This window comes from Nematolebias whitei, chromosome 8, assembly GCF_014905685.2.
Source record: "Nematolebias whitei isolate Nwh7 chromosome 8, NemWhi1, whole genome shotgun sequence".
Taxonomy (NCBI): Eukaryota; Metazoa; Chordata; class Actinopteri; order Cyprinodontiformes; family Rivulidae; genus Nematolebias; species Nematolebias whitei.
This window is the reverse complement of record NC_056505.1, coordinates 45,137,661-45,150,486: the sequence shown is the minus strand read 5'-3', so window position 1 is coordinate 45,150,486 and position 12,826 is coordinate 45,137,661. Positions and strand designations below refer to the sequence as shown.

Below are 12,826 nucleotides of genomic sequence, written 5' to 3'. Positions count from 1 at the left end.
CCCCCCCCCCCCCCCACACACACACACAGATCAGAAGAAGCGTCTTTCCATCTTCTCTATCCGGTGCGGACGTTGACGTGTTGCATAGCGTGCACAGCTGCAATGCGTCAAACTCAAAATTTGTTTGTGCGTTATAGAGATGCATCTGCAGGTCTTCCGCTATCCACTCAGCGCTTATCACACTGGCTGTGTGAGGCCATTTCTGAAGCCTACAGATCCTCAGATTTAGAGCCTCCTGGCAACCTCAGGGCACACTCAATCAGGGGTATTGCATCTTCGACTGCTTTGCATTATGGTATGACAATGCAGGACATTTGCACTGCGGCTGCGTGGTCAACACGCTGCTAATTCATTCGCTTTTATCTACGTGATGTGACGGCTCGTCCCATGACACATTCTGTCCTTAGTGTTTTACAGAATGAATATTGTTGTTTCATGGAATTCCGTTTAACTCACATCTGTCTGCATGCATTACAGTGTGAGATGTTGTTATCAGTCACAAGTTGTGATTGTTATTTTGGTTCTATTGTTACTAATCAGTTCATGACTATTGTTACCAATCAGTTCATTTGTTTAATAATCAGCTCTCTTGTTGTTATTAATCTGTTCATACTGTTCAGCCATAACCAGTTGGTTCATGGCTACTTTCAGCATTTGTCCCTCCCCGTTGAAAGTTTTCCGGGGCGTTCATGCATTCAGAACGCATAGTTACACAACATGCGTCTGTGCATGGCACACATAATTATGCAATGCGTAATTACGCACATGGAGAGCTGTATGACAAGACGTATTTTGGGCAAGCTTCTGCTTCATACGGTGTTCGAATCGACCCAGTGAGGCGAGGACAACATCCGCTTCGCCCTTAAGCCATCAGGGACCGCCTTAAAGGACGAAGCCTATATGAAATAGAACGTTGGTTACGTACTGTAACCCCAGGTTCTATGAATATAGGCGTAGCCCTTTAAGCGTCGGGCCTCACTGGCTCCTAAATGGCTGAAGAAAAAGTTATTTGGGAGCCGATTACCCACTCTTAACGTAATTTATACAGACCGGGTGGGGCCCACACAGCAGGTGGGCGTGGACTAAATTTTTCAGTGCAATGCTTCGCATATCGGGATAAAACCCATCAGCGACAGCCTTAAAGAGCTACGCCCAGAGCCCTATAAAGAGAGAGTTGCGACACTCTTTGAACTCGCCGATACGCGGTCACGTGGTTTATGCAGCTCCCAATAGTTCCAAACAGCTCATCGCTGTCAGTCAGTTTGAGCGGCTGCTGGCGCAACATAATACAAAAATCGACTTTTCTTACTTTACCTGACATCTTTCAGTAATTACTGAGCAGTAACGAACAAAATTATTGATTATTTCACAGACTGCATTTTATCAAAGCATTTTTAGAAGCGGCTGATACATTTTTCATTACATTTTAGAAGGAAACGAGACTGCAAACACATATTTGTTAGAAAAAAAAGTATATGCAATACAATGATCAATATAGCCATGTCAGTGTTTTATAACGTTACACACGTTAAAAAAAGATCAGAATAACTCCTGTTATAAAGCTATTTCTGATGTTCTCTGCATGAGAATGCTCCACCTTGTCCTCCATGCCTGCAGTTCAGATCTGCTCCAGCTTACCTTAGATCATCTGGATGAATTCTTGATTTCTATAGAAGATATTAATTCAACCTTTATTTAAACAGGTTAGTCCCATTGAGCCACGAGGACTCATTTACAAGAGAGACCTGAATATAATTGTTGTATTTGTCATTTTTTTACGGCAACCAAGTACCTGATAACTGAGTTGATTGTGCTTGAGCAGCCTGACAACTATTGTAAAACTGTAATTCATTGATTAAAATGTTAATTTAAATGAAACTGTTTCTAGTTAAAATCATAACAGATGACAAAATAAGTGTTAATTGTGCAAAAATAAATTTCCAAACATTTTATTATAAAATATGTAAAATGTAAAGCAAGCTTTAATAAAGTACTTTTACTGCCATTTATACTGTTTATTAATTACATCATCTCAAGTCAACAGGAGCACCATCATCATCACAACAACACAAAGTGAGAGCTGTAAATTTAATCTGCACAAACATTTTCAATCAGGGCTCAAAATGTTTAACTGTCAAAGAAATGTACAAGAAAATAAACTAATGTCACTCTACAGGCACATTTAGAGAGAGGACAGTTCACAGAGACACAGTGAGGACGTGTGAGACTGAAGGAGGTTCAACCATTTGTTCATCGACCAGAACCAAATGAGAAGAAGAGCAGAACTTCCACTGACCAGTGATCTGACCAGTGACCTGACCAGTGATCTGACCAGTGACCTAACCAGTGATCTGACCAGTGACCTGACCAGTGACATGACCAGTGACCTGACCAGTGACCTGACCAGTGATCTGACCAGTGACCTGACCAGTGATCACATATGTTGTTCTAAATTAAACTTTGGTACGAACAGTGTTAAATAAGACGTCATATTTTTTATTGAACAATAATCTTCATTCTAACAGTGACGTTGTCATTTCAGAGACTGAGGAAGAAACAGAAATGAGGCGAGTGAGATGAGGGAAAAATGAAAATGTGTCCTCAGAGGACGGGGACATGTCAGGATCTGATGATCCAGGATCAACAGGCAGTCAGGGAACAGAGATGAAAAACCTGAGGGAACAATTAGAACACAAAAAATACATAATCAGGACAGAAGAAACTCAGACAAGAAAATTAACTCAGTCCTGCGAAGAAAAATGTTAATGGAAAATAAATTCTGACATATTTTTACAAAAGATCAGATGAAGACAACTGGCATGAAGAATAACTTCCAGCTCCATCTCAATGTACCTGTGATAGTCAAGTGAACTTTATTTATAGAGCACATTTAAAACAGAACCTGTTATCAAAGTGCTTAACAACAACAATCAATGAGTAAAATTAAAAAGAGAAAAAAAAAAAAAAAATATATATATATATATATATATACACACACACACACACACACAATACACTAATAATAATAACTGGAGAATTAATAAAAAGCATTTAAAGCATGACAGTTTAATAAGTTTTTTTGTTACTGTCCTACAGTTTATTGATGCTGATATCTTGGTAATAATTGAATCTTGGTAATAATTCTTTAATTCTTTGGTAATAATTATTTCTTGTTCTGTCTTGAAAGAGTCTCATCTCAACTTGACCCATGACCCATACGCTAAACTAATAATATGAAACTAATGTAATTTTACAGTCCTGCAGTAAATACCAACTTTGTGAAGGTTATGGTGTTAAAGTAATCTTGTTCAAACATCTTGATTAAGCTGTTATTGATTAATAGAAGACAGAAAATGAGATCTTGTACCTTTGTGATACTTTGAATGCAACATTCAGTTCATGAAGTCATTCTCCTGTGGTTTACCTGGAAAACATGAAAAAAATTGACTCATCTCCACAATCACGTTTTTCTTTAATGATAATGTCACAATTTATACTGCAGTCTTTGACAAATGATCTATAACTTTAACTAAATTATGTCAATCTTGTTGTCATTTTGTCATCATTCTTTGTTGAAATCAGGTCTCTCTTGTAAATGAGTCCTCGAGGCTCAATGGGATTTACCTGTAGAAATAAAGGTTGAATGAATCTCTCAGGAAAAAAGACCAAAAATTTTCTAGTTGAGTTCAGTAACTGGAATTACCATAAATTTAAAAAAGATCACCTTTCAAAATTTAAGCAGTAATAGGTATTTTAAAACGTTGAATTAGAAATAGACCCGTTTAAACCGTCATGTTGCAGAGCAGCTGCAGTTAAAACACAACTAGCAAGTTAACATGTTTCATTAACTAAAACTGGCGACATGAAGTATTAATGTTGATAAATTGTGGTACAGAACAGTCAGATAACGCTTCACAATGGCAAAAAAGTGTCACATTTGCATCAACTTACCGGAGAATACACGGAGAATGATCTACGTTCAATGCTGAACATCTGCTGTTTGGAACTATTTGCCGCTGCATGACCCACGTGACTTCCGCATTCCATTCTTTCTATGGGAGTCTATGGGAGTGTCGCAACTCTCTCTTTATAGGGCTCTGGCTACGCCTATATTCATAGAATCTGGGGTTACAGTACGTAACCAACGATTTTCCCCTTAAAATGATACATTTTCTCAGTTTAAACTTTTGATCTGTGATTTGTGTTCTATTCTGAATAAAATATTAGAAGTTGGCACCTCCACATCATTGCATTCAGTTTTTATTCACAATTTGTTTAGTGTCCCAACTTTTTTGGAATCCGGTTTGTACTTGCAAGGTCAGATTTTTAGGACAGGTTACACAGATATACAGGAAGTTTACACAGATATACAGGAAGTACACACCTGAAGACTAGTCACAAGAATCTGCCTCGAGCCATGTGTGCAGCTTGTTTTTTACTCATCAGTTCAGCCGAGCTCACAGACGGAGACGTCCTTGAAGTGACAACTGCACGTAGCAGCCTCACCCTCACCTCATCCAGCTCTGCTAACACAAACATATGGTTCATGGGCAGAGTATTCTCAGCCATAGTAATAAAAAACATCCATAGCCTTTGAACAAAATTCCCTAATAATACCACACTGTGCTGTGTACTTTTACTAAGGTCATGTACACACTAAACTGTGTACTTTTACTAAGGTCATCTACACAGTATACTGTACTTTTACTAAGGTCATGTACGCAGTATACTGTGTACTTTTACTAAGGTCATGTACGCAGTATACTGTGTACTTTTACTAAGGTCATGTACACAGTATACTGTGTACTTTTACTAAGGTCATGTACACAGTTTACTGTGTACTTTTACTTAGGTCATGTACACAGTTTACTGTGTACTTTTACTAAGGTCATGTACGCAGTATACTGTGTACTTTTACTAAGGTCATGTACGCAGTATACTGTGTACTTTTACTAAGGTCATGTACGCAGTATACTGTGTACTTTTCCTAAGGTCATGTACACCGTATACTGTGTACTTTTCCTAAGGTCATGTACACACTATACTGTGTCCTTTTACTAAGGTCATGTACACAGTATACTGTGTACTTTTACTAAGGTTATGTCTATTCATATACAGGTCCTTCTAAAAAAATTAGCATATTGTGATAAAGGTCATTATTTTCCATAATGTAATGATAAAAATGAAACTTTCATATATTTCAGATTCATTGCACACCAACTGAAATATTTCAGGTCTTTAATTGTTTTAATACTGATGATTATGGCATACAGCTCATGAAAACCCAAAATGCCTGTCCCAAAAAATTAGCATATTTCATCCCACCAATGAAAGACAAGTGTTTTTAGTACAAAAAACGCCAACCTTCAAATAATCATGTTCAGTTATGCACTCAATACTTGGTCGGGAATCCTTTTGCATGAATGACTGCTTCAATGCGGCGTGGCATGGAGGCAATCAGCCTGTGGCACTGCTGAGGTGTTATGGAGGCCCAGGATGCTTCGATAGCGGCCTTAAGCTCATCCAGAGTGTTGGGTCTTGTGTCTCTCAACTTTCTCTTCACAATATCCCGCAAGTTCTCTATGGGGTTCAGGTCAGGAGAGTTGGCAGGCCAATTGAGCACAGTAATACCATGGTCAGTAAACCATTTACCAGTGGTTTTGGCACTGTGAGCAGGTGCCAGGTCATGCTGAAAAATGAAATCTTCATCTCCATAAAGCTTTTCAGCAGATGGAAGCATGAAGTGCTCCGAAATCTCCTGATAGCTACCTGCATTGACCCTGCCCTTGATAGAACAGTGGACCAACACCAGCAGCTGACATGACACCCCAGACCATCACTGACTGTGGGTGCTTCACACTGGACTTCTGGCATTTTGGCATTTCCTTCTCCCCAGTCTTCCTCCAGACTCTGGCACCTTGATTTCCGAATGACATGCAAAATTTGCTTTCATCCGAAAAAAGTACTTTGGACCACTGAGCAACAGTCCAGTGCTGCTTCTCTGTAGCCCAGGTCAGGCGCTTCTGCCGCTATTTCTGATTCAAAAGTGGCTTGACCTGGGGAATGCGGCACCTGTAGCCCATTTCCTGCACACGCCTGTGCACGGTGGCTCTGGATGTTTCTACTCCAGACTCAGTCCACTGCTTCCGCAGGTCCCCCAAGGTCTGGAATCGGCCCTTCTCCACAATCCTCTTCAGGGTCCGGTCACCTCTTCTCGTTGTGCAGCGTTTTCTGCCACACTTTTCCCTTCCCACAGACTTCCCACTGAGGTGCCTTGATACAGCACTCTGGGAACAGCCTATTCGTTCAGCAATTTCTTTGTGTCTTACCCTCTTGCTTGAGGGTGTCAATGATGGCCTTCTGGACAGCAGTCAGGTCGGCAGTCTTACCCATGATTGCGGTTTTGAGTAATGAACAAGGCTGGGAGTTTTTAAAAGCCTCAGGAATCTTTTGCAGGTGTTTAGAGTTACGTCGTTGATTCAGATGGTTAGGTTAATAGCTTGTTTAGAGAACCTTTTCATGATATGCTAATTTTTTGGGACAGGCATTTTGGGTTTTCATGAGCTGTATGCCATAATCATCAGTATTAAAACAATTAAAGACCTGAAATATTTCAGTTGGTGTGCAATGAATCTGAAATATATGAACGTTTCATTTTTATCATCACATTATGGAAAATAATGACCTTTATCACAATATGCTAATTTTTTGAGAAGGACCTGTAAATTGACTGCAAATCTTGTTTCTCCTGCAGATTTCCAGGAGTTCCTCGGGATCTTCAGGAAGAGAACGGGATCCAGTACAGATTTGAAGTTTATGAAAGTTTTGATCACTGAGTCTGTAATCAAAGAAATCGTGTTTGTGTTAGTTATACAGCTGTTTTTATATGGAAATAAACTGTTTCCTTGTCTTTACTCGTTTTGTTTCAGTTTGATGTGTCTTTAAATTGTTCTTTATGATCACATATAAGACTAATCTAAACTGCGGCTTTATGCAAGTTGAGAATAATGGTATTAAAAATGTATCTATTATTAGATAATCCATAATTTTTTTTAAATATTTGTAGCAACAGTTTACTGTTTAGAGTCTGCTAAAAGGAGACTGGAACTTGACCCAGATGTTGATTGGGGGGGGCGTAATCTGACAATATCTTCAGAATAAATCTGTACTCCTGATTTTAAAAGTTCTGTTTGGTTTGCTTGTGTTGTTTTCGTTTCCATATCCACAACTTTGGCCTCAATGACAAAGTTTGGTCCTCAGGCCCAGCGTCATCAGCAAAACTCCAACCAACAATTAAATAAAATAAAAATGTGTTTTAAAAGTAAAGAATAAATTTATTGTCACCGCAATATCAGTTTACCTCAAACTGCTTAGACTGCAATAAATCAAAGGTCAGTATATTTCAAGTATCCTGATGCATGCTCAATAATCCTGGTAGAAAAATCTAAAAAAGTTAAGTTTGGTCCCCTAGACATTCAAAAAAAAAAGTAGAAACCTTTTGTCTTTCATCTGAAAGACTTCTTCAGTCTGAGGTGCTGTATTCAGCTCAGTCTCTTAAATAGCACCTTCTCATAGTGGATCAACCAGTTTGCTGCTGACAGCCAAAACCATCCATCCATCCATTATCTTTACCCGTTTATTCCGTTTTGGGTCACGGGGGTCGCCGGTGCCCATGTCCAGCAATCACTGTGCGAGGGGCGGGGTACACCCTGGACGGGTCGCAAGTCCATCACAGGGCCACATAGAGACAAACAACCATTCACTCTCTCACTCACACCTAGGGACAATTTAGAGTTACCAATCAGCCTAACATGCATGTTTTTTGGTCTGTGGGAGGAAACCGAAGCACCCGGAGAAAACCCACGCATACACGGAGAGAACATGCAAACTCCACCCAGAAGGCCCCTGGACCAGGGTTTGAACCAAGGACCTGCTTGCTGAGAGGCAGCAGTTCTACCAGTTGCGCCACCGTGCTGCCCACAGCCAAAACCAGCTGCTCACATAATCAGGGAGGAGATAGATCATTAGCACCCTGATGGCTGTTTGCTATTCACAGGGGGTTGAGTGATATTAGCCATAACAGCATTGTAAGAGGTGGACAGTTGAACATGGAGGCCTCTGTTAGGTATTTTCTCTCGTACCCAACAGAAAAAGAACCACACAGGACAGAGTAAGATTTTTGACCAATGCTCTTTGCAAGGAGGGACATCCACCTCTGGTCTGAAACCAGAGGTGAACTCCAAAGCCTTGCTGTTAGAACTGACTTTTTATTTGGTCAGAGTGACACATCAGTTTTACATCAATAAGTGTTTGGCTTGGAACACTCTTTGATCAGAACAAAACATCTTGTATAGGTTCAGTTGATTAAATGCTTATTGTAATGAGTTTCTGATACCATCTGTATCAGTTTAAGGGTGAGGAGTAAAACAATGACAGTGCAAGATAGCTGGAATACTAGTTGATACGTTTAAACTTTGACATGTTTGGTTTTTAACAAACAGTTCTAAGTAAAGACAGCTTATATAAATACAGAGAATTACTATCAGCTCGGACGTGGACTGATAGTTCCAGAAACTTCTTTGCTTTGTATGCATAGAAGTACAGAAATCATGAAGCAGTTTAAAAATGATAAATGAAAAACTCTTACATTTCCCTCCTGTTTATCAGTTTAAACTCATTGAAATCATAAAAAGAAAAAAAAATTAACACACATTCCTACAGAACTTTAAATCATAAAAATAAAATTGAAAGAAAAAAAATAATGAAGGGTGAAAAAATGATTTGCTTCACATGTTTGAGATTGATTAAATGTCCTGTTAAACTTGTGAGAATGAATCATTATTAAACCTTTAAAAAATGAAAACAGCAAGGGTTTTAAAAGCTTTTGAAAGTAGAAACTTAACCCTCACTAAAGGTAAATTCAAATTGTGAAGGATTAAACTTTAGCTAATAAACATTGCTTTTCTGAAGAAAAAAAAAACGGGAAAGAGTGATTAACTTGAAATGATGAAAATAAATTGATACTGTAAAGACGCTCTTGTCTGCTGTGCTGTATTGCTCGATGTATCACAACTGTATCTTGTCCTTTATCTGTATCTGCTTGGCTTTTGGTATCAACAAGTACAGAGTGAACTAAGTCAGAGAATGTATTTAAGTTTTTTGTGTACAGGACATGAACTAACAGGGAGCTGCTGGTGTGTGTCCCACCTGATGACAAGATCACCAGTAAACTGGAACGGCAGAAGAAAATAATAAAACAACTCCATAAAAGGACTTCCAGGAAATGAAGACATCAGTTTGAACTAGTTTAGACAAAGAACTGAAAGAATGTGTGACACGTCTCTGGGTGGAGCTTTTGTGTTTAAATACCGGAGATGCTGAAGCTCCAGTCAGACGTGTCTTGGTTTTTTCTGTCTCTGTTGGTTTGGGGTAAGAGCGTCTCCTTTCAGCTGAAAGCTTTAATAAATGTTGGTAATACTTTTTAACTTGAATCTCTCTGACTGATTATTGTGTATTTTTGCCATGTATCTCTGAACCAATGAGAGAAACAGGTGAATAGGCTGAAAAGTCTGAGTTGTGTTAATTTTCCTCGACAATACATATGACAAAGCATCTGAATGTGTTTGCTTTTCAGAATAATGACAACAAGTAGGAATTTTGTAATACAGGAGAGAACATAGCTGGCCCAGGAGCAAAAACATCTTTGTACTTATTCGTGGAACACAATTTCTGTACAAGAATCACAATGCATCTCTTTTATGTAGCATCATCATACTCTGATCGTGTCAGTGGAGTGTAATTTTCTTGGTTTAACTTTGACAGGTGAAGGCTGATTAAAACACCTGTAAATGCTTTCGTCATTGTTTTCAAAAGTGGGAGGACACGTGGTGAAAGTGCAAAAGAGGACGAGTACTACCAGGATGGGGGTGCAAATCTTCAGCAGCAGATGCCACCATGGTCCAGACGTGAGCCATGAAAGAAGTTCAAAGGGTTGTGCTCCTGATGTACTGTCCACGTACCGTTTCAGCAGTTCTAGGTCATTCAGGGTATCATGGATGTCTCCACCAATTCCAGTTTCATCTGGGATGTAGGTGCAGCATATGGTTCCTATAATCTTACATACCCCTCCCTCCTTGTGAGGCGGTGAGCAGGTTCAAGATGACGCGGTTCTGGATGATCATGTCTCTCATTGCAGTCAATTCCGTTGTTGTTCCATTTGTCAGTCTGTAGGTGTCGTTGATGAGGCGTAGAAGTGCATAACGGGTGATTTTGGCATGTTGTTGAACTTCTGCAGTTCCCACCCATGGGAATAGGCCTTGAAAGACTTTTTCACCTCCATTCCAGATCCTGTATTCCGATGGGGGTGCCGGTGCTCGTGGTGAGGCATCCCTGTCGGTGCACTTTGGGCATCGGTGAACGTTTCTTCCTGGTCAGTGGTGTAGAGGCTTTTCTGAGGAGCATTACGGGGCTAGATAGGGGGACCAAAGCCCCCCCCCCCCCCCCCCGTGTGGTGGTAGTGCAGTGTAAACTCTGTGGCCACACAGGAAGTACTAGTCAGCCAGAATTCTGGAGCCTCTGTCTCCTGGCACGGTGGCACTGCAGCCAGTGGTGTTTTGACGTCCTTTTGTCTGTCAGTTGATGTTGAATATGTGGCGTTGGAGATAGCGTCCGCATTTCGGGTCCTGGTATGGGGTACAGTCGCCAGTGGTGTTCTTGCTTGTCACACAAGAAAAACATTTTTAAAACTTGGGTGTGTAGTCACAGAAAGTGAGCACCTTTTCACACAAATTTCATGGAACGGAGCCCATGGTTGTGGTCCCGTTGTTGAACACACAGTGGCCAAGGGAGCTGGACCTTGCTCTGGTCAAGGTAATTAGTTCAGGTAGTTGTATTGACATTTGTGGTAATGGCAGGAGGTCTGCCATTTGAAACTTTGAAGCTACGGCTCTGAGATTACTGTAGACATTTGGCTGAGGAGTATGGGTGCTAACGTTCCTCCTTTCATAAACAGGAATAGTTCTGAGGACATAGCTGTACTCCTTTTCCTCATCAGAGTTATCAGAGTTCTGTTCAACTCTCAGATTGTCATGATCCTGGCATTCGCTTTGTTTTCTTGTTTAGTTTGAGCATTTAATTTGTTCATCTTGTTCCAAGGGCAATTCATTAACAGGTAGTAGTAGATTCCTATGTAAAACACGGAAGATTTGGTTTCCAGTTTCTGGTTGCACACGGTAGATAGGCCCATCACCAATCCTCTCAACAACTCGATGAATACTTTTCTCCCAATAAGCAGTTTGCCTTGACCACGTCTCTCATAGATTTCTTACAAGAGCCTGATCTCCTAGTTGTAATGCAACACCTTTAATATGTCGATCATAATACTGTTTCCCTTTTGCAGAGAATTTTTCACTATTCTCTGAGGAAATTTTATATGCCTCCTGCATCTGTGAAGCCCATTTTTGTGCATACTCATGTCTGGAATGTTGCTTCGCTTCAGATTTTAAATCAAAAAGCAAATCAATTGGCAAATGGGGATCTCTGCCATACACAAGAAAAAGGTGAGTAACCTGTAGCCTCATGTTTAGTACAATTGTATGCATGAACTATGTGTGGTAGGTAGTCTTTCCACTCAGATTTTTTTCCTCATGCAGGGTGCGGAGCATCTGAAGAAGAGTTCAGTTTAGACGTTCAACTGGGTTCCCCTGTGTATGATATGGGGTTGTTCGAGAATGGTTTATTCCTGCTAGCTGTTGGAGTCGGTGGAACAGATTGTTCTCAAACTCTTTTCCCTGGTCGTGATGTAACTTTTCAGGGTAGCCAAAGCGTGCAATGAAGTCATAAAAAATCTTCTCAGCTACAGTTTTGCCTGATTTGTTCTTAGTTGCATAGGCTTGTGCAAACCATGTAAAATGATCAACCAGAACCAGAATGTACTCATAACCACCTTTGCTTGGTTCAAGGTGCAGATAATCCACAGAAATGAGCTCAAAAGGGGCACTGGTTGTTATTGAACCCATTGGTGCTTTCTGAATCATGTTTAGTTGTTTCTGCTTGACACAAGTGCACTGGCGAATGACATAATCTTCAATGTCATCTTGCATAAAGGGCCAATAAAACATCTCTCTGGCAAGCTGGATGACTTTGTCAGCTCCAACATGTCCCATATCATCATGCAGCATTGTTAATACAGTTTGCTTAAGTTTACTGGGTAAAACTAGCTGCTTTCTGTGTTCTGTCTGTCTGTACAACACCCCCTTGTCCAATGTCAATCTTTTCCATTCATTTACGAGCCTGTGTGTCTCTCGACATATCTGACTCTTATCTTACTGTTAGGCTTCCATCCCCTGATTTTGAGATTTATCACCTCATAGATGACTGCATCATCCCTCTGCGCCGCACTAATGTTTTCTGGGGTAATAACTGGGTTACCTTCAATGTTATTGTCATCATCATTCTGGTGCAAATTTAATGCAGCTACCCATAGTACATCACCATCTCTCATAGCTTTGTCCCCCTGCCAGATTGCTGAGACCACCTCTGGGGGCATGACTTCTGTATATTCACTCAGATGATCTTTGAGAGGGACTGGGTAATGTGAGAGGGTGTCAGCGTCAGCATTAGTATTTCTAGGTCTATACTTTATGGTGAAATGAAAGTCGGCTAACTCCCCCAACCAACGATGTCCGGTGACATTTAACTTGGCTGTGCTTAGGATATAAGTAAGGATATTATTATCAGTGTAAACAGTGAAGGTGGGTGCATAGTAGAGATAATCCCTAAACTTATCACAGATAGCCCACTTCAAAGCAAGAAATTCCAGCTTGCC

At 40.3% G+C, this 12,826-nt stretch overlaps 1 protein-coding gene across 1 annotated transcript in view; it reads left to right on the top strand.

Moving 5' to 3' along the window:
* dhfr (dihydrofolate reductase) overlaps positions 1–6,871 on the top strand; it is a 35,809-nt gene extending 28,938 nt beyond the window's left edge. Inside the window, exon 6 of the mRNA XM_037680631.1 lies at positions 6,755–6,871. Within this exon, the coding sequence (XP_037536559.1) occupies positions 6,755–6,836 (82 nt within the window). The 3' untranslated portion in view covers positions 6,837–6,871. The remainder of the gene's footprint in view (positions 1–6,754) is intronic.
* The last annotated feature ends 5,955 nt before the right edge of the window (positions 6,872–12,826 follow it).